General features: G+C 36.4%; 1 protein-coding gene across 1 annotated transcript in view; it reads right to left on the bottom strand.

The window, feature by feature from the left end:
- Positions 1-20,152, bottom strand: part of LOC140711435 (uncharacterized) — a 354,739-nt gene that overhangs the window by 77,581 nt on the left and 257,006 nt on the right. Inside the window, exon 4 of the mRNA XM_073014550.1 lies at positions 723-783. Within this exon, the coding sequence (XP_072870651.1) occupies positions 723-783 (61 nt within the window). The remainder of the gene's footprint in view (positions 1-722; positions 784-20,152) is intronic.

Below are 20,152 nucleotides of genomic sequence, written 5' to 3'. Positions count from 1 at the left end.
AAAAAAAAAAAAAAAAAAAAAAGCCTTCAAACAGTACAAATAATCTCATAAAAAAGGCAAATAATCTTATAAATAAGTCATCAATAGTATTCTGGTTGCCTGAATCACATTTGCAATGGTTTAGATTCACCATTAAAGAATGGAATTGACATTCAAATGTAAAACATATAGATAAAATTAATAAATATTTATCATTGTGTATCTTGCTAATAGTTGGTTAATAAGTAGGACAAAGTTCTCAAAAACATCTAAGTTTTGTTAGTGATTATGTCTGTGTACTTGGATTAGAAGTGATATCTTTTTTGCTTATCTGCATAATTCAAATTTATTTTTATAATACAACGTTTTTTTAAAAATTATGTTCATGTTCATGATATATGGTAATCACTTGCTAATTGAAGAGAAAAAATTAGATTCACTTTCCTTTGAATTTCCAAGAAAAAAAAAAAAGGCTCATGGCTACTTACTCCTGTGTCTACTATAAGAAGTCTGAACTCTGGAAATTCCTGTCAGTCCTTCATTTACCGCCAACTTTAGCAACTGCTTTTGTTCATTTTGACAGCCCAGCTGCCTCTTTATTCCCTACAGATCAATGGCGAAGCTCAACTACATGAATCATAGTCACTTACCACATTTTATTAATTTAGTCTAACTTGGTATTTCTTAGCTGTGGGTTTCATTCAACTTTTACTTTTCTCTGTATAACAGAAAGAGCAACTCACTGAGGATGTGCAGCTCCAACTTTTCTCCGACTGACTTTCTGCTCCTGTTGGAAAATCCCATCTGCAGAAGAAAACAGCAATTTGACAATTTGATTGAATGTGTTCCTGCATGTAACCTAGAAGGAGCTTCAGGGATAAACTCCGGATTATAGTTTAAGGCGGTAATTTTGTCAGCTTTCATGCTTATAAAAGTAGGACATTATTTTCTTAATTAGTAATTTAGAACAGTTTTCATGTATTGAGTTCAATGGTTCCCTCACTGTCAACACCACGATGTTGAAGCAAGCTCAGTTTCCTTTTGCTCCTTTTTTCTCCTCCCCTATCTGCGTATGATATCCAATAACTACTCAAAGTAGTTAGACCTGCGTTATTCCAAGGACAGTCTTCAAACTCTGTCTACCCTTTCCACAGCTGGATGAAGCTAGCCATGTAGGTAACAAGTTTATATTTTCCAGTATATCTTTATTTCCACACAGACAACCACACTTCTCTGTGGATGTGAGTCTGAGGTGGGATTTCCCTATCATCTCTGTGAAAGAGTGATGAGAAAAGCTGAGGCCCAGGAAAATGAAGCAACTTGGCAAGACGTACCAGGTTCACTCTCTTCAGCCATGACCCTTCCCACTGGGAACTGACAGCTGACGGCTCTCTACGGGCAGTAGCTTGCGGAGTGAGTCCTGCGTTCCTGAATGTCCAACGAACAACGTCATAAGGAAGATGGTGGAACTGGAATTAACCTGGGAGTATACTTACCTCAAGCCTCCTTCTTCCATTTAATTGGCTGAGCACTAAACTCATTCCAGCCAATAATCAACCACCACACAAGCTCTAGGGCTTCGTGACCAGAAATGAACACTCACGAGAACAAGAAACCAGAGGTTTCCCTCAGCCTCTCTTATTGCCTTTTTAAATATCAAGATAATTCATGTGTGCCCGGTGAGATGGCTCACGCCTGTAATCCCAACACTTTAGGAGGCCGAGGCAGGAGAACTGCTTGAGGCCAGGAGTTGGATATGAGCTTGGGCAGCATAGTGAGACCCCTTTTCTACACACACACATACACACACACACACACACACACAATGGCAGAAAGATCCCTTGAACCAGGAGTTCCAGGACTGCAGTGAGCTGTGATCATACCACTGGACTCTAGACTGGGCAAGAGAGTGGACTTTGTCTCAAAATAATAATAATAAGAAGAAGAATTCATGTGCTTAGCTTTAAAAGATAGTACTGCAAAACTTATAATGAAAAAAAAAGAGTCCCTTCTACCATACCCACCCTTTTAGACCTCCCAGGGCTTTCTCCAGAGGAAAACAATTTCAACTCCTTTTAGCTGTTTCTTCTGGTTTCTGTCTCTGTATTTCTAAATGACAGACTTACATATCTATTTTTGACTTGACAGTTTCAAACATTATTGATCAGTTTCCTCCTACGAAGGATGGATATTTACCTGTTTTGTATTCCCATAAACTTGCTCTCTCACTCCTCTTCTGCCGCCCCCCTCTCAATATCACTCTTCTCAATATCACAAATGTTACCGCAATGGCCATAGCTCACATTAATAGGACTTAAATATTATTCACAACTGATTCACATCGTGTACTAAAATTTTGTTCCTCTTAGAATTGTCAATTTTTGCATTTTTCTTGTTTTCTATACACCTAACACTAATTCTTACCCAAATTATTTTAAAGGACTATTAAAAAAAAATCCTTTAATACAATTGAAAGTCCCAATCAAACAGTTCCAACTTCTCTTTCTTTGCTGCATGGCTCCAGCAGCACTCCCTGTCCTGCTCCAGCCTGTTGTCAGCTATGCCTGCTGCTCAGCTGACCCATGGTATTTCTCTTTACCCACATCCTGGGGATTTCTTCTCTCCTGCTGGACTCTTATTTTCTGGACCCCAGGTCATCCTCATTCATGGCTTCTCCCTCTTTTTGTTGTAGCAGATCAACTGTTCACTTCATGAGATAAGAGTGCTTTTAAGAGACATACATTTTTTAGAATTCCCATGTCTCAAATTGTCTTATTATAGCTGCAATGTATGATGTACAGTTTGGCTGGATGTACAATTCTAAATTGAAACGTTCATTTCCACGGTCAACTTGCGCCTTTGTCCACCAGTTACTATTGTCACCCTTGAAAAGTCTGTCATTCTGATCTCTGTCCCTTTGTGTATATCCTCTGCTTTGGTTCTCTTTGGAAGATTTTAAGGTCGTCTTCTTGCTATTCTGGACTCTTGCAGTGATGAGGCTTAGCGTGACTGATTTCTCATTTATGTGCTGGATACCTGGCCAAACCTTTCAGTCTAGAAACTGATAACTTCAGTTATAGAACATTTTATGACATTGTGTTGCTATTTTTCTTCTCTCCATAATCACTGTCTTCCTTTCGAAACTAAGACTAGCTGGATGTCAGATCTTCGAGCTCGACTGTCTACCTCTTGTATCCTTTATCTTTTTGCTTATATTGGATCCTTTTATTTACTTGTTTAGTTATGAGGAAATTGCATTAATATCTTCCAAACTTTACTAATGTTTTTATTCCTGCTCTAGTGTTTTTCATCCACAGGAGCTCTTTTTACTCTGCAATGCCTTCCTTCTGCTTTTAAAGTATTCTAGGATAACTTTTCCCAAATCTGTCTAAGGATGATTTTGTTTTACCCTTTTTTTTTTTTTTTTTTGGTACTGCTAACTGTACTGTTTTTCCCTCTACTCCAAATTTTCAAAGGACTTAAAAGTTAGCATTCAGTAAAAACTTATTTTTTTCTCAGGAAAATATGTAAGTGATCATACAGCTGAGGAGACATGGGTTATTAAATATTTTGTATTAATGATGACTCTGACAATTTAGTATCAAAATAAACTTTTATTTATGCCCAATCAACAGCACAAATATGAATAAATGCTAGCACAGAAAGTCAGAAATTCCTGACAACTATTTAATCAATAGTTGCTCCTTGTCCGACATCAGTGAATGAGTGAGAGCATCTCAGTGACCAGTCCTCAGTCAGAGAGATTCTTTTCCTTCACAATTAGCCCTCCATAAACAAACAAGTCGACACTTGTGTACATATTACATATTGTTTATTATTTACTTAACCTTGAATAACCTCAAGAAAATCCAAAATGAGGTTAGGTGATGCAGTAAGGCTTTGAGGTTTGGTTTTTGGTTTTCCTTACAAAAGTAAAGATTAGAGGTTGTGGAACAGCTTTTTTCCAAATAAGACGAAATGAAACATGTTGATAAATTCTTAGGAATTTGGGGACCAGAAAGTGTATTTTCCAACAAGTATCTTAAACATATTCCCATGCTTAAAATCTACCTCTCTAGCGATTTCCCTAATAACTGAAGAGGATATGCTAGGTCATTTTTTCATTTATAAGAACTTAAAAAAAAACAAGGTTTTGAGGATCCCTTGTAGCAGCTCTGCTTTCTCATGGAATGTGATCTATTCACTGAAAACAGGCTACAGAATGAAAAAGCAAAGAAAATTCACAAGGAAACAACGAAAAAAATGAAAACAAGATAAAACTTAAGGCACAGACTGGAACATATTTTCTTTCTCTCTCTCTCTCTCTCTCTTTTTTTTTTGTTATTTTACTACTCACTTCTATTTAAGCATGTGAACATTGTCAGGAATGTTTTATTTCCATAAACATGACCCTGTCCTTAGTTTACATTGTGTCTTATAGTGCTTCAGTTTTGCTATTACATAGCCTAAGGAAACATTTTGGAAACATTATATCATTTATAAAATCCAGAATACTTATTAACTTCAAATAAAGCAATGATTTCTTAAAATACAAAAAGCTAAAGAATAAAAACTAAACAACATTTTTTTTAAATTTTATGATTTCTACTTGTAGAAAAGGGTGTAACAGAACTGTTGACCAAAACTACAACATACAGTCCCATAGTGGGATGTTTCTCCAGTTTGTAGCTAATGATTTTAAAATGCACACTGAATTCTAAATCTGTGCCTATAAGGCTTTCATGAAAATTTGTAGGTTATTTTCATATAATAACGAACATAAAAACTCCATTAATCTGATCATTAAGATGAAGTAATTCATTAATAATGGAAGAGAAATCCAGTAGCATATACAGGAAACAGGGGCAGGGGTACCTCTGAATAAACTCACAGCACAATTAAAACCCAATTTCACAACCTATTTCTAAGAAAGTCGATTTCTAATAGTCAAAATATTCATGGATTAAGTTAACAAACATTTATTTGCTACGCACTACATGTCAGCCATGCGCATGGGTGTTCGCAGCATGGACATAAACAAGACAAATTTCATTTCTCCTGAAAGTCATCACTTGACTGCTAGAGATTTCCTGCAAATGACCATCAGAGGAGGGTCAATCTGCAGTATCATCTTCCACTTCCGACCCCCAATAAGAGCCACTGGATAGCCAGACAATCTGATATCGCACTCACTTTGGCTTCTGTTTTGTCACTTACTTGTCTTCCATAATTAATTAGCAATCAAATCATCATGTCATGCTTACCTCTTTCCTCTTAGGGAAGGGTGAGTTTACTTGTGGATGCCCAGACACAAGCTCAACCTTCCAAAACACTTTCAAAAAGACACATCCATGTGTGATTTAAGGACCTGAGTTAGGTATCTTCTCTGGCTTTAGTAGGTTGACATTTTTTTCATCTGTGGCTTATTTGAAGTGTCCAGTGTTAGACTTGACCTTTTACTTTTTTTCTTTTTTTCTTTTTTTTTTTTTTTTTTTTTTGAGATATAGTCTCACTCTGTCACCCAGGCTGGAGTACAGTGGCATGATCTCAGCTCACTTCAACCTCCACTTCCCAGGTTCAAGAGGTTCTCCTGCCTAAGCCTCCCGAGTAGCTGGGCCTACAGGCACCCACCACCATGCCCAGCCAATTTTCATATTTTTAGTACAGATGGGGTTTCACCATATTGGCCAGGCTGATCTCGAACTCCTGACCTTGTGATCTGCCCACCTCAGTCTCCCAAAGTGCTGAGATGACAGGCATGAGCCACTGCCCCTGGCCTGACATTTTACTTTTTGGCCTACCCTGTTGGTGTCAGACTGCTCCCTTCTCAGCCACTCCATTCTAGTGTTTCCATGAGTTAAACTACAATGAGGAAACAGCTGCTGAGACTGTGAAAATCACCCCTGGAGAATAGGCTGGCAGGAATAAAGGTGCAGATGTGGGAAAGTATCTGGAAAGTCCAGGCTCAATAATGAAAAACAGGACTGAAGAGGAGAAACCAAGCAGTTGGGGTAGATCTATTTTGCAAGTTGAAAATAAGGATATTATAGTCCTTTTGAACTTGGGGAGCTATTCAAAGTGTTTTGACCAAAGGGTTCATGTGCTTGGAGCTATTAACAATTTTTAAAACTCATCATATCTTCAACCTGATGTGCACTTTCCCAATCCATCCCCATATTCTTACTCCTTTCCTTATCTAACTTGGATCTGACGGCTTTCTTTTTTAACTATTTTCTCTAGTACCTCCAATCCCCCTAACAGCTCACTCTCACTGACCTGACTCCCCTATTTCCAGATCTGGGTCTTACCAGCATTGGGCTCTTGCTGCCCTTGCCCATACACAGCCAAGCCTTCCTGGAGAAAGTCACCCAGCTGTCCTGGTTGGTACCATTTCAAAGTTACAGTTGCTAACACCAACGAGGCCTTCGAAACTGCTAGACAACTCTACTTATCCTTTGTCAGCTTCTTTTCTCTGATCCTCTGGATGCCATCCCAAACCTTTACCACTGTCCTCAAACCTCTGATTTAATCCCAGGTTCCTTTGAAATCACTTTTAACTTCTCTGCAAATTTATTTAATCTCCATTTATCTTTAAATCCCACCCTTTCGTTTTAACCTATTAGTAAGCAGTGACAAGCGTGTATCCAAATGAACCTGGACTTTCTAATCATAGCTCCAAATTCCTGGCTTTCAGACTCTCAGTTTCTTCATCTATAAAACGGAAATATTAATTAGTTAATGCCATTGAAATCAAGATTAAATAAAATATGTACAAATTGCTAGCATAGTCCCTACTGTTGAATCTCTTGGAAAATCACAGAGAACAGGATGGACCCAGGTCTGGCCCGTACTGTGTTTATAACATAGCAAGAAAAATAAACAATAAAAATGATGCAGAAAGGATAAAGAATGGCTGCCATTTCACAGAGAAACTAAACCTAGGTTTAGTTTAGGTTGAAACTAAACCAGTGCATTTCACAGAGAAACTAAACCTAGGTCAGGGGATCAAGGAGGAACTCCTGAGAAGGTGACATAACCTGGATCTTTAAAGTATAAGCTAGAGTTAGAAGGGCTTAGTGAGGTGACAGACTCCCAAGGGCAGCCAGAAAAAGTGCTGCAGGCAGGTGGAGCAGCATGTGTGGTAAGTCCTGAATCAGAAGCATAGCAAGGAGGTGAGAGTGCACTTCAGTGTGGGGTGCAGGGGTTGGGGAAACATGGACAAGGGCTAGATCAGGCAGTGACTTCGAAGCCATGTTAAAACTGGGGGACATTAACCTAAAGCAATGGCAACTGCTGGAAAGTTTCAGCACAGAGATGACATTATCAAATTTACATTTTTAAAATATGCTTACTAAATCATGGTTCTCTAAGCCCACCTCCTTCCAAAACTAATGTACTTATCTCTCATGTTTATTATGGCTATGCCTTCCAAGACTGATAAATTGGAGATTTTAAAATACAAAGTTTGAAAATTAATATGTGGATGAGTTAGTGAAGTTCAGTTGTCTTAGTTTGGGCTGCTAGAGCAAAGTACCATAAACTGGGTGACTTACAAACCACAGAAATGTCCTCACAGTTCTGGAGGCTGAAAGCTCAAGAGCAGAGGACCAGCATGGTCAGGTTCTACTAAGGACTCTTGACTGGGTTGCAGACCGGCCAACTTCTAACTGTGTTTCCACATTAACTAACTCTCTGGCCTCTTCTCATAAGGGCACTGATCCCATTCATGAGGGTTCCACCCTATGACCTAATTACTTCCAAAATGCCCACCTCCAAACGCCATCACATTGGGGATTGGATTTCAACATATGAATTTTGAAAGGAGACAAACATTCAGTCCATCGCAACCATTAAAGTCCAGATAACAAGTCTGAAAAGGGAAATAGATTGTTTCCATTTTAAACGTCGTGTAAATGTAGTACGTTACTGGATACTTGTGTTCAGGTACTTACTACACCCTGTATTTCACTTGTGTTCCAGTACTTACGATACCCTAAAATCAGCTTATGATGTCTGTCTTATACCTAAACAGAGGCATAAATAATCATAATATTTCTTCTCTACTATATATTGAGTTCTAACGTCTCTTTTTATCACTAAACTCCTTTACACTTATGAAGCACAGACCCCAAATCAGTAGGGCTGACTGTTGTCATGAATTCTCAGCTCAAATACAATGGAGAAAGGCCCTCCTCCACCACACTACGAAAATAGCACCCTCCCTATTACCCTCCAGTGACAGACCATTCTTCACAGCAATCAGTACAATTTCAAATGAACTGTATTGTTTACATTTTATTGTCTGGGTTGCCCTGGGAGAGTACAAACTCCATAAGATCACAAATCTTATCATCTTTTTCTCTGCAGTATCCTCAACACAAAGCAAGTGACTCAATGAATATTTGTTGAATTAATTAATGTAACTCCATTTACACTTATATATCCCTCAGTTTTTATTTAATCATCAAAAATATTCTGTGCTGTGATATTTTTATCTTCAATTATAAAGAGATAAAAATTGGTAAAGAATGAAAACCAGATTTGAAAAAAAAATTTCTCTAATACTTCTATTCATAAACAACCCAAATATTATCTAATATAAATAAACATTTCATTAATCCAGTCCTGCTAGCCTCTATGACATGAATTTAACTTTATTTTAAAGGGATGTGTGGGATAGATACTTGTGATAGGTAATAATAAAAAGTAAATTTCAAAAAAAGCAACTCTATTTTTAATTTTTATGATTATTTGCACATTTTATTTATTATTTTTAAAATTAATTAATTTATTTATTTACTTATTTTGAGAAGGAGTCTTGCTCTGTCACCCAGGCTGGAGTGCAGTGGTGTAATCTTGGCTCACTGCAAGCTCCACCTCCCGGGTTCATGCCGTTCTCCTGCCTCAGCCTCCCGAGTAACTGAGACTACAGGCGCCTGCCACCACATCCAGCTAATTTTTTGTGTTTTTTTTTAGCAGAGATGGGGTTTCACCGTGTTAGCCAGGATGGTCTCGATACCCTGACGTCATGATTTGCTCGCCTTGGCCTCCCAAAGTGCTGGGATTACAGGCGTAAGCCACCGCGCCCAGCCTGCGCATTTTATATATAAAATTCAAAACTTCTTAGCAATTCTAAAGATTTATTTAACAGTAAGTACCTCTATTCTCTCAATTCTTCTGAATTATTTCTCATTAACCATCAAAAATCACATCAACAAAGATATTTATATATTTAAAATATACATTCAAATATTTTTGTTAATATGGTGTATTTACTTATACTTTCATAGAGAAGAGAGTTCTTACTATTTTAAAGATACCACACTGAATTCTAGACCTGTGCAGCCATGCAAAATGAAAGTCAAATGAATCCCATTAAATTCTTATTGGTATTTTCATGCCTCCATCTGTCTTTTAGAACATAAAAGTCACCCACTTTATACTCTGTACATGTATGTGCCCTTTATATTCCTGAAAATCACAGACAGCAGGAATAATAAATAAATGCCATCCTTGTTTTTTCTATCTTTTCTAAAACCCATTTACCAAATGAAATCGTCTAATTCAATTCCAAAAATAGTTAAATTTTTAGATTTTTAATTTGTTGCATAAGTTGTATGTCCAGGAAAACTTGTGGAAGTCCTTCTTCACGTCATTCAATGACTTTGATAAGGGAACAATGATAAATGTTTCCAAAAAATACCAAATACCCACCCTCCACTACATAGTTACCCTTTTATAATAATTATGTGCTAAAAAGTTGCTATAAATCAGTTCTTGGGTATGTTTCAAATCTAATCAAGTCTTCTGACACATTGCTAAATAAAGTTAAAATTAATTTTTTGTTTGTATTATAGACAGGAAACAAACACTTGTATCCAGGCAACAACAATGTAAGTTAGATTTGTTTTGTATGGTAAAGTCAAGCAGGGGCCGTGCAAAAATTGCACTTCTTTCTCAACTGTAGCCGGATGTTACCATCTTGAAGACTGGCACCAGCTAGAAACCAAAAGCCAAGAGATTTTGCTGTTTGCTCCTGTTGAATGCAGCCATTTCATTTCTATTAAATTCTGTGTTTTGGACTGAGATATACTGGATATTTGTTTTTTTGTTTTTGTTTTTGCTTTTGAGATGGCGTTTCACTCTTGTTGCCCAGGCTGGAGTGCAGTGGCACCATCCTGGCTCACTGAAACCTCTGCCCACTGGGTTCAATCGATTCTCCTGCCTCAGCCTCCCGAGCAGCTGGGATTATAGGTGCCTTCCACCAGGCCTGGCTAATTTTTTGTATTTTTAGTAGAGACAGGGTTTCACCATGTTGGCCAGGCTGGTCTCGAACTCCTGACCTCAGGTGATCCGCCCACCTCGGCCTCCCGAAGTCCTGGGATTATAGGCATGAGTCACGGCACCCAGTCTATATACTAAATATTGAAAGTAGCTATTGTGTGTTGGCCTTTTCCCACTAATCCATACCTTAACCGCAAAGAGACACATATCAGAATATAATCTTATAATTGGAAGATAAATGAAACACTTTGGTTTTGATAATATTAGCTGTAGAAATTAAAGTCAAATCTTCTTGGCCCCTTGGAAAAATATTAGAAAATGGGAGCACAAAGTAGGGCTTGCACCTTCTACATTCACGAGGAGGAAGCATGAGTTCAAAAAGTTGAGAAGCACTGAGCTAGAGAATGGGTGTGCCATGAACTGCCCCAGTGAGCTTACAGTGATGATGTGAGAGACCAAAAGAACAGATAGTCAGTGTGGGTGGAGCAGAGGAAACAGATAGAGGCTGGAGATTTGGATGGAGGCCAGATTACTAGGGCACTTTTGGTCATAATAAGGAATTTAGATTTTATTCCAACTAAAGAGGAAAGTCACTAAAGTGTTAATTGCATATGATTATAGTGGATTAAAACAAGATAGAAAGTGTTGGAAGAAATAATAAAAAAGCATTCCCTGTCCAGAGAAATCATTTTTATAAAGTGAAAGAGATCTAGAACACAATAGCAAAAAAAAAAAAAAAAAAAAAAATCCAATTAGAAAGTGGGTAAAGTATGTGAATATACATTTTCTCAAGAGAAGAAAAATAAATGGCCAACATACCTATGTAAATATGTTCAAAATCACTAATCATAAGGGAAATGCACATCAAAACCACAATCAGATATTATCTCACATCTGGCAGAATGTTTTTCTTTAAAAATATAATGTATATAGTAATTTTAAGCGTTAGCAAGAATTGGAGAAATTAGAACCCTGTGCACTGTTGGTGGGAATGTAAAATGGTGCAGCCACTATGGAGGACAATAGGAAGGTCACTCAAAATGATTACAATTTAAAATGTAAAAACTATTTTTAAAAAACATGATCCAGTCATCCCATTTTGGGTACTTATCCAAAAAAATATTTAAATCAGAATCGCAAAGAGATATCTGCACTTACATGTTCACTGGAACGTTATTTGCAATCCAAGATATGGAAACAACTTAAATTTCCAAGAGTGGATGAATAGATAAGGAAAATGTGGCATTTACATACAATGGGATGCTATTTAGCCTTAAATAAGAAGGGAATCCTGTTGTATGTGACAACATGGATGAACCCTGAGGACATTAAGCAAAATAAGCCAGTCACAGGACAAATAGTGTATGACTCCACTTACACTAGGTATCTGGTGTAATCAAATACATAGAAACCAGAGAGTTGACTGGTGGTTATCAGGAGCTGGAGCCGGAGGGTATAGAGGAAATGTTTGCCAAAAGATAGAGAATTTCAGTTACAGACGAAGAATAAGTTCAAGAAATGTATTGTGCATCATGTCTACTATAATTAATAACAATATATTGTATACTTGAAAATTGCTAAAATAGTAGATTTTAAGTGGTCTTCACCACAAAAACACAAGCATATGAGACAATGCATATGTTAATTGGTTTGATTTTGTCATTCCACAGTGTGTACAAGTTTCAAAACATATTATACACCATACATATATATAATTTTTTATTCATTAATTAAATCAATAATTTAAAAATAAAATTATTTTTTTGAAAAGACCAGTATCTCTTATGAACACAGATACAAAAAGTTTCCTCAAAATATTAGTAAATACAATCAATGCATAAAAACAACTACGCATCATCACCAAGTGGATTTTATTTCACATATGAAAGCCTCGTTCAACATTAGAATATCAGTCTTATCCATTATATCAACAGGCTAATGAAAGATAACACTTTTTAATCAACTGATGCAGAAAAAGTATTTTGACAATCCAAAACCCGCTTATGATAAAAAACTCTCACCAAACTAGGAATAGTAGAGAACTTCCTCAACTTCATGGAGAATATTTATGAAAAACCTACAGCTAATATTAAACTTGTGGTGAAAAATTAAATGCTTTATTGCTATGATTAGGAATGAGGCCAGGATGTCTCCTCTCACCCTACTTTCATTCAGCATTGTACTGGAATTCCCACATAATTCAATAAGACAATAAAAGCAAATAAAAGGCATATGGACTTGAAGAAATGAAAGAAAGGAATATATAACTAGGTTGAAGGTAAGAAGGGCAGGCAAGAGAAGCAGTGGGATTTTGTGAGAGGTTTTGGTTTTTGGAAGGGAACACGTTGAGTATGCCTATGACCTCAGACAAAGAAGTTATAAAAACAAAGATATTTAAGATCTATAAGACAGAGACTATAATCCATAAAGCCATGCTCCTCAGAACCAGTAGGGAACAGGATTCAGAGTAGAAACAAAGGAAGATAAAGTTAAATACCCCCAGAATTGTCTCAATCACGGACAAATAGGGGCAGTAAAAAGGGAAGAACTGGGTCAATGGCTGTCCAGAATTCTGGGGTTTTCTACCTTACAAAAAGAAAGAACAAAAACTCTAGGCTACCCATTTTCATTTCTTGAAGTAGTTATTCTTTCTCCTTAGCCTCTAAAAAAAATTCAAGTGAAAATTTCTGTTCTCCCTCTCTTCCAACCCCTGACTCATAGAATTGTTGCAGTGTTTCAACCATATGCACTTTTGAAAGATTTTTATCTCCAATTACTAATTGTTCTGGACTTTTCACTTACCTATAGTCAATGGGAAGAAAATCCCCTGAGGAAAATGAATTATGGTAATTTATAATAATATCAATAATTACTTCTTACTGAGCACTATTTTGTGGCAAGGTAAACTGTATCTGCTCTGATGCTTCACCTCACCCTAGCTGAAAATTAGATACCACTGCCTATTAGATTTCTAGGCAATTTTTAAAGTGCAAGGCTTGTTTTGAAACTATTCTTAAGTTGAACTGGTATATAACATGAGACAAATTTATTAGATATGGTTATGGAGGAAAGGTAACTTTCATCATATTTTATGCTTTTTAAAATATTACTGGTAAAATATTACCTAGGCTAAAGAAAAATTGGCTCACTGATCATAGTAACTCATTACAAGTTGGACAGTAGAATCGGTTTCCTGGCAAATGTTTTCTCCTCAAAACTGGAAAGAATCATTTTAGCTGAAGCCAAAGTAAAAAATAACTTCATCATGCCATATTTAAGAATGTCAAATAAGCAGAACATTAGTTGAACTAAACTTAGCATTGTATTAATAGATGCCAGATTAGTTTATCATCACCATGATCATCATCATTATCATTGAAATTAAATTTTGCTTTAATTTAATACATAGCTTGAAGATGAATTTTTTTCCTCACATAGTTATGTGTGATTTTAGTATCCTTCTGATGGTTAAATCATCCTTTTTGATAAGCCTTATTTAATTGCTAAAATTTGATCTATGGTATAGTAATTTTAAAATATTTAATTATTAAAATATCCAAGATAAACAGGATTTCTAAAGTAGAACTACTTTTAAGTAGGCAGTATTTACTACTTAGATTTTTAAAACTATAACTTCTAACCAGCCATGTAAAAATAAAGATTAAGATGCCGTATGTCTGTAAATATAGGTTTTTAAATACTTTGCTTTTTTGTTTTAGAAAATACGTTGCTCCCTGAGGAACTGGAAAATGACAATGTCTGGGTCTAGTGCTTGAATGTCAGAAAGGGAAGGTAACCTGCAAAAGAAGGCTTGCACCCAGGTCCAAAACGCAGCTCAACAAATGAGCAAGCACAAGTATTCAGAGAACCAAGATGAAATAAACCAGGAAGCCAGAGAGAAAAGGAATGAAGCCAGGATCAAACCAGAGAAAACCTCCAGGTAATAGAGGAAAGATATCAAATTCAGAGATTTGCAGATCCCTTTTACTCCAACAAGGTTGCTTGCTGGTCAGAAGTGTTTTCTTGCTCTTGGAGCAGGATGTTCTTGAGGCATTTAAAGGGTTGATGTGGCTTAAGAAAACAGTAATAATAATGGTAAAGATTAGTATGTTAGTACCCTGAAAATACTCCTTTTTTCCTGTCAACGACTTTTATCTACCTTCATTAGGGATACACTACAAAGGCAGAAAAACAGACTTTGTTCAAATAATATTTCTAAATTTCTCTGCGGTTCTTGGATAAAAGGAACCACAAATGAACTACATTAATTTGATGTCTAGAGTTTATTTTTGAGATACTACCAGTATTCTAGGACATAGATGAGAGAGATAAATGAAATTAAATATGTGCTTTGGGAATTTAAAACAGATTTAATCATTCATTCACCCCTTTGTCGATTCATCAGACATTTGTTGAGTAATTATACCATGATCAAGGGAAAGTGCTAGACATTGCAAATACAGCGGGGGATATTAACCCCTGCCCCAAGGGATTTATAGTCTAGTAGAAAATATAATGATATAAAAGCAGATGTAGGCCAGGAGTGGTGGCTCACGCCTGTAATTTCAACACTTTGGGAGGTTGAGGGGAGTGGATCACTTGAGGTTAGGAGTTCAAGACCAGCCTGTCCAACATGGTGAAAACCTGTAAAAATACAAAAATTAGCCAGGCATGGTGGTGCATGCTTGTAATCCCAGCTACTCCAGAGGCTGAGGTACAAGAATTGCTTGAACCTAGGGGGTGGAGGTTGCAGTGAACCAAGATCACACCACTGCACACCAGCGTGAGACTCTGTCTGAAAAAAAAAAAAAAAAAAAAAGCAGATGTACATAGTATACAGGATACATATCAGAAACCCCTGTTCCCAACACTCCATAAGTCCATAAGGAAGATTACAGGATAGGGATCAGGGAAAGCTGTCCAAAGGTTGAAATCAAAGTAATATTTAGATGATAATATTTCTGGGCAAAGGTGGGAAAGGTTGTGAGAGAGAAACAGAGAAAGATGTTGTTTCAGGCAAAGAGAAACATACGAGATGAATCAAAGACAAGAACCCAGTGCATTTGAGGAAACAAAAAACAATGCATTCATACATTTATTCAACAAATATGTATTGAACCATTAGGTGGCTGGGAACAGAGCCATGGAAAACCCTCTGGTCTATTACTGTTTACATTTTGGTTAGGCAAAATACATTTAAGACAGAGGAAACAGTAAGAACTGCAAAGCCCTGATGTGTTTAAGAAACAAAGAATGGACCAGAGTGGCTGCAATATACTGGCCAAGGAGAACAGTGACCTGCAACAAAGTGGGCATCCAGGCAGAAATCAAGTCCTATATGGCTTTCTTAGAATAAGAGATTTTTATTTTATTTGCCACCAGAGGCTTTAGGCAGAGGAAATATGGAGTCTGATTTACATTTTCCAAAGATCACTCTGACTACTATATAGAAAATGCATGGTAGAGAGCTGACAAAGGAAGCAAGGAAATCATCAGAGTCTACTATAGTCAGCCAGTATAGAGAGAATGCTGGCTCAGTCTAGAATATAAGCACTGGAGATGACAAAAGTGGTTGCATTTTGGATATAGAGTTTTGGAGTTAACAGCACTTGTCCATGAATTCAATAGACATGAGGCGCTAAGGTGAAAAATAAATCAAGGTTAACACGAGTTCTACATGGCTGGAATTTAAAGAAAATGATGACGCTAGTAAGAAAGATGAGGCTGGGGAGAGAAGAAACAGTTTAAGAGAAATATACATCTCCTGTCAAAGTCTAAATGTTAATACCAAGGGTAATGAAAATATCTTGAAAGATTCTAGGCAGCTCTCTTGCTTTGAGCAAATAATGCTCAAAGATCATTGAGTGATTTGAAAGGTTACTCTAGTAGAAAAATTTTTATTCAGAATAGCCTGAAAAATTATAAGATACTCAGAGAAACTCCTAAAAATATTGAAAACACTTTCACAGAGAAAAATATAAAGCATTATTAGAGGAGATAAAAGAATAATTAAATGAAGGAATATACCATATTCATGGATTGGAAGACTCAATGTTATAAAGATTTCTATTCTCACCAAAGTTAATGTATAAATTCAGTTAATTCCAATTAAAATCCCCCAAAAGAATTTTTAAATGTAACTGAAAGCATGGTTCTAAATTCGTATAGAAGAGAGCCCCAATAACAGATAAAATCATTTTGAAGAAAAGAATGTGTAGAAAGACTTGCCCTTCAGATATCAAGATCTACAAAAATGCTGTAGTCATTAAATTATGTGATAATTGATAAATGACAGAGAAATAGACTTGTTAACCAGATAGAGAGCTCATGAACAAAGTAAGCATAAAAGGAAAAAATACAGTAATAACTTTTTCAAAAAATCCTGTGAGGAAATTACTTAATCAATACATGGCCTTGGGATAACTAATTATTCATATGGAAAAAGTAAAATAAAATTGGTCCCTAGCTCACAATACACCCTTTGACAAAAGGAAAACAAAAGATTCAAAGGCTGCTGTATTTTAGGGTTGGTGGCAGAAGGTTGAGGTGTTCTCACCTGGTGGTTTCTTTTTTTGTGGGGTAAGAACATCCAATGATAGTGACAGCAAAAGTAAGACAAAAACATGTTTGAAAAAACGAAGAGCTTTGTAAGTTGTGGAGAATAGGAGAAAGAGTTGTTCCAGGCAAAGGTAGAGGAAATTCTGGACAGTATTAAAACACCATAAGAGATAGGAGACTGAATTTATGGTGGCACCCATCTCAAAGCTATTCAGCTTTCCAACAGCTTTCTGGTATAAACTTAATGGAGACATTTTGCATAAGTTGCTGATCACAGACTAAGAAATTTAAAAATGGGTTGAAGGGAGTCAAGAATAATGCCAAAAGCATGATAAAAGTGATTGAGTATGAACTACAAATTGGTTAGGAAAGAAAACAGACACAGAAGGAGACAGAAGAATAAATACAAATCAGATCAAGGACCTGGGAGTCTCTTTATTTAATTTTAATAGAGGCAAGGTCTCACTCTGTCAATGAGGTTGGAATACAGTAGAACAATCCTCAGCCTCTGAGTAGCTGGGACTACAGGCATGCACCATGACACTTGGTAATTTTTTTTTTTTTTTTTTGTAGAGTCAGGGGTCTTAATGTGTTGTCCAGGCACATCTTGAACTTCTGGCCTCAAATGTTCCCTTGCCTTGGCCTCCCAAAGTGCTAAGATTACAGGCGTAAGTCACCATGCCAGACCTATCCCTTTATTTTAGCACTGATGCGGTGAAAGACACTAAATGAGAAAGAATGTCTTAATTTAAAGTTTCAGTGGTAAAGTGTCTGAGTAATGACAAGGCCAAGGGAATGGTCATGAAAATGAGTGACGGAAGTGGAGTAGAGGTAAATAACAAGGGAAATGAGGCCCTCGAAGAACTGGGAATCCAGCATTTGGATCCATCATCATCAGAACTGTTGAAGTCAACCAGGATGAAGATAGAATGTGGAAAAGAGGGGAAAACAGGAAACTACATGCTTGTCTTCTCAAAACCCATGAAATAAACATTTCCCTTTTCTCCGTGGTACTTATTGACTTTTGGGAGGAGCAATTAGAACCCATTTCCCAGTTTAAGCCAGGTACCTTGACAGTGCTAGAAACTGCTGTAAGGTTGACAGTGGAGAAAAATGTAGAGAAAACTATAAATAACAAAGAGAAAAATTATAAAAACATAACAGCCTAGGACCACTTACCACAGTGAAAAAAAATAGCCCTACATACATCAGAGATCCAGAAGATAATATCTGAAGCACAGTATGATACCATAATAAAATTCCAACAGTCAGCAAAACTTAGATTCTAGTCCCTGTTCTCCCTTGGGACAGTCTCTAGGCTCAGTTTCTGCAACCATCTAATGAAAAGATTAGACAAGACCATTTCTAAATTTATTTCTAGCTCAAAGAATCTGTAATGTAATGTCCACAATGTGATCCTGATATATCACATGATAAAAATAAGAGATTTTTATTAAGGAAGAGAGTATGTATCATAAAAATATCAAGGTGGTAAACTTCAATTATTTGAAAAAATTTCCAAATGGGATATTTTATTTTCCAAGAATCGAGATAAATTTTTAAAAACATTGTAATAGAGACCTAAGTGAATTGCGGTATTTCAGAATTCCTTTAGTCCACAATCTAACAACATCTTGTACAGTATACTCTTTGCTTTATTTGTGTTAATATCTCTCCAAAATTAGACTGTGAGTTCCTTCAAGATAATCTTACTCAGCAGTTCTCTTTTCTTCTCCAAGGCTGTTCTCACAGCTCTGGGTATATGCAAAACACAATATTTTTAATGTCCAAAATGAACAAAGACCACATCTGGAAAGTGTTCTCTAAAAGTTTCAGAAGAAAAAGAGTATGATTATACCCACACACATAACACCCTCAGAACTTCAGCCCAGAGCCTGTAATTGTCTTATCTATTTCAACAGAAAACACAGGAGACTCCTGATATCCCACATCAAAGAGTTGGGCGGGGTTGGGGTTATGTAATGTTAAATGGATTTTTGCACATCAAACAAACCTATCCCTTGCCATTCCCATTTCTGGCTCATATATCAAGAACTGGAAGTGTTTTTAAAGCATATTTTCTCCTGCTCTGCTTTCCAATTAAGTTTTAAAAGCATGTCAAACAGATACCTAGAAATTTACAACTGTAGCAGAAACCTAGATTTCAGATTATTCTTACTTTCCCCAATGTTTTTCAACACAGATCACCGACATAAAAAATTATTGTAAAAAAAAGTTAAGAAAATGACAGTTCATATTTTAAAGAATGCAAAACAAGGTACTAACTAAGATGACAACAATTCTTTAGGCTAGGCTTAATGTTTTAGTGAAAAGATGACGCCAGGCTGCCACTCCTGGCAACTAAAGCTGCACCCATCCTTGGCAAGAAATTGCAAATGGCACCAGCAACCTCAAGCTCATGTGCCGCATTCCTCGTTTTAACTTTGCCTTTTCTGGTTTGTCTCTCCATAGAGCACTGAGAGCTTCTTCCAAGAAACTTCAAAGACCGCTCGACAGCAAAATAAAACACATCAGGAGGATTGGGCTGTTGGTAGAACAAAATTTACAACACTCTCTACCATAGGATTTGAACATCTCTTATTCTATGAGGATTCTGGCATTGAAAGAAAAATAAAATCCTTCATTCATTTTATTGTACTTAAAAACCTGATGCATTTTCAATAGATTATCTAAGTATGGACATAATCCAAATTTGTACATGGTTTTTTTTTCATTCATCAATATAACTCATAATCATAAGATACTAAAGACAGAATGGGATAAGAAAGGAATCATAGAAAGAAACCGAGGCCCAGAGATCATCAAAGGGCAAACACATAGTGACAGAACTAGGGTTGGAACCCAAGGTTCCTAACTGAGAGTCTAATTTTCTTTCCACTACATCAAGATGCTGATTGTGTCAAATTTCATATTAATATATTCATAATTAATAAAAACACCTATTTTAGGGAAAAGCATTTTCTTTTTTTAAAGTGTGGCCCACTCTTTAAAAAGTATAACAGTAGTTGGTGACTTAAAGATTTTTATGTCATTCTGATGTGTTTTTTAAAATAGGCTAATATGAAAATCACTCATCAATTAATACTAATCATTATAATTGCTGTAGCATGTTTATACAGCTACAGAAATATAGTAAATGGGACCAGAGGCTGTTGATGTTAAAGAATATACACATAAACTCTTACCTTTTCTTTCTCATGTATAATTCTGAAGTACAAAGTAGTAAATGAAAACTTCACTGAATTCAATTATTAAAAGAATAGTAGAAGCTTCCCAAATGTGCACACTGCTATTGGTTATAGAGATGGTG

This window comes from Chlorocebus sabaeus, chromosome 3, assembly GCF_047675955.1.
Source record: "Chlorocebus sabaeus isolate Y175 chromosome 3, mChlSab1.0.hap1, whole genome shotgun sequence".
In the NCBI taxonomy this organism is placed as follows: Eukaryota; Metazoa; Chordata; class Mammalia; order Primates; family Cercopithecidae; genus Chlorocebus; species Chlorocebus sabaeus.
Note: the sequence above shows the minus strand (reverse complement) of the source record. Positions and strands in the feature narration are given on the sequence as shown.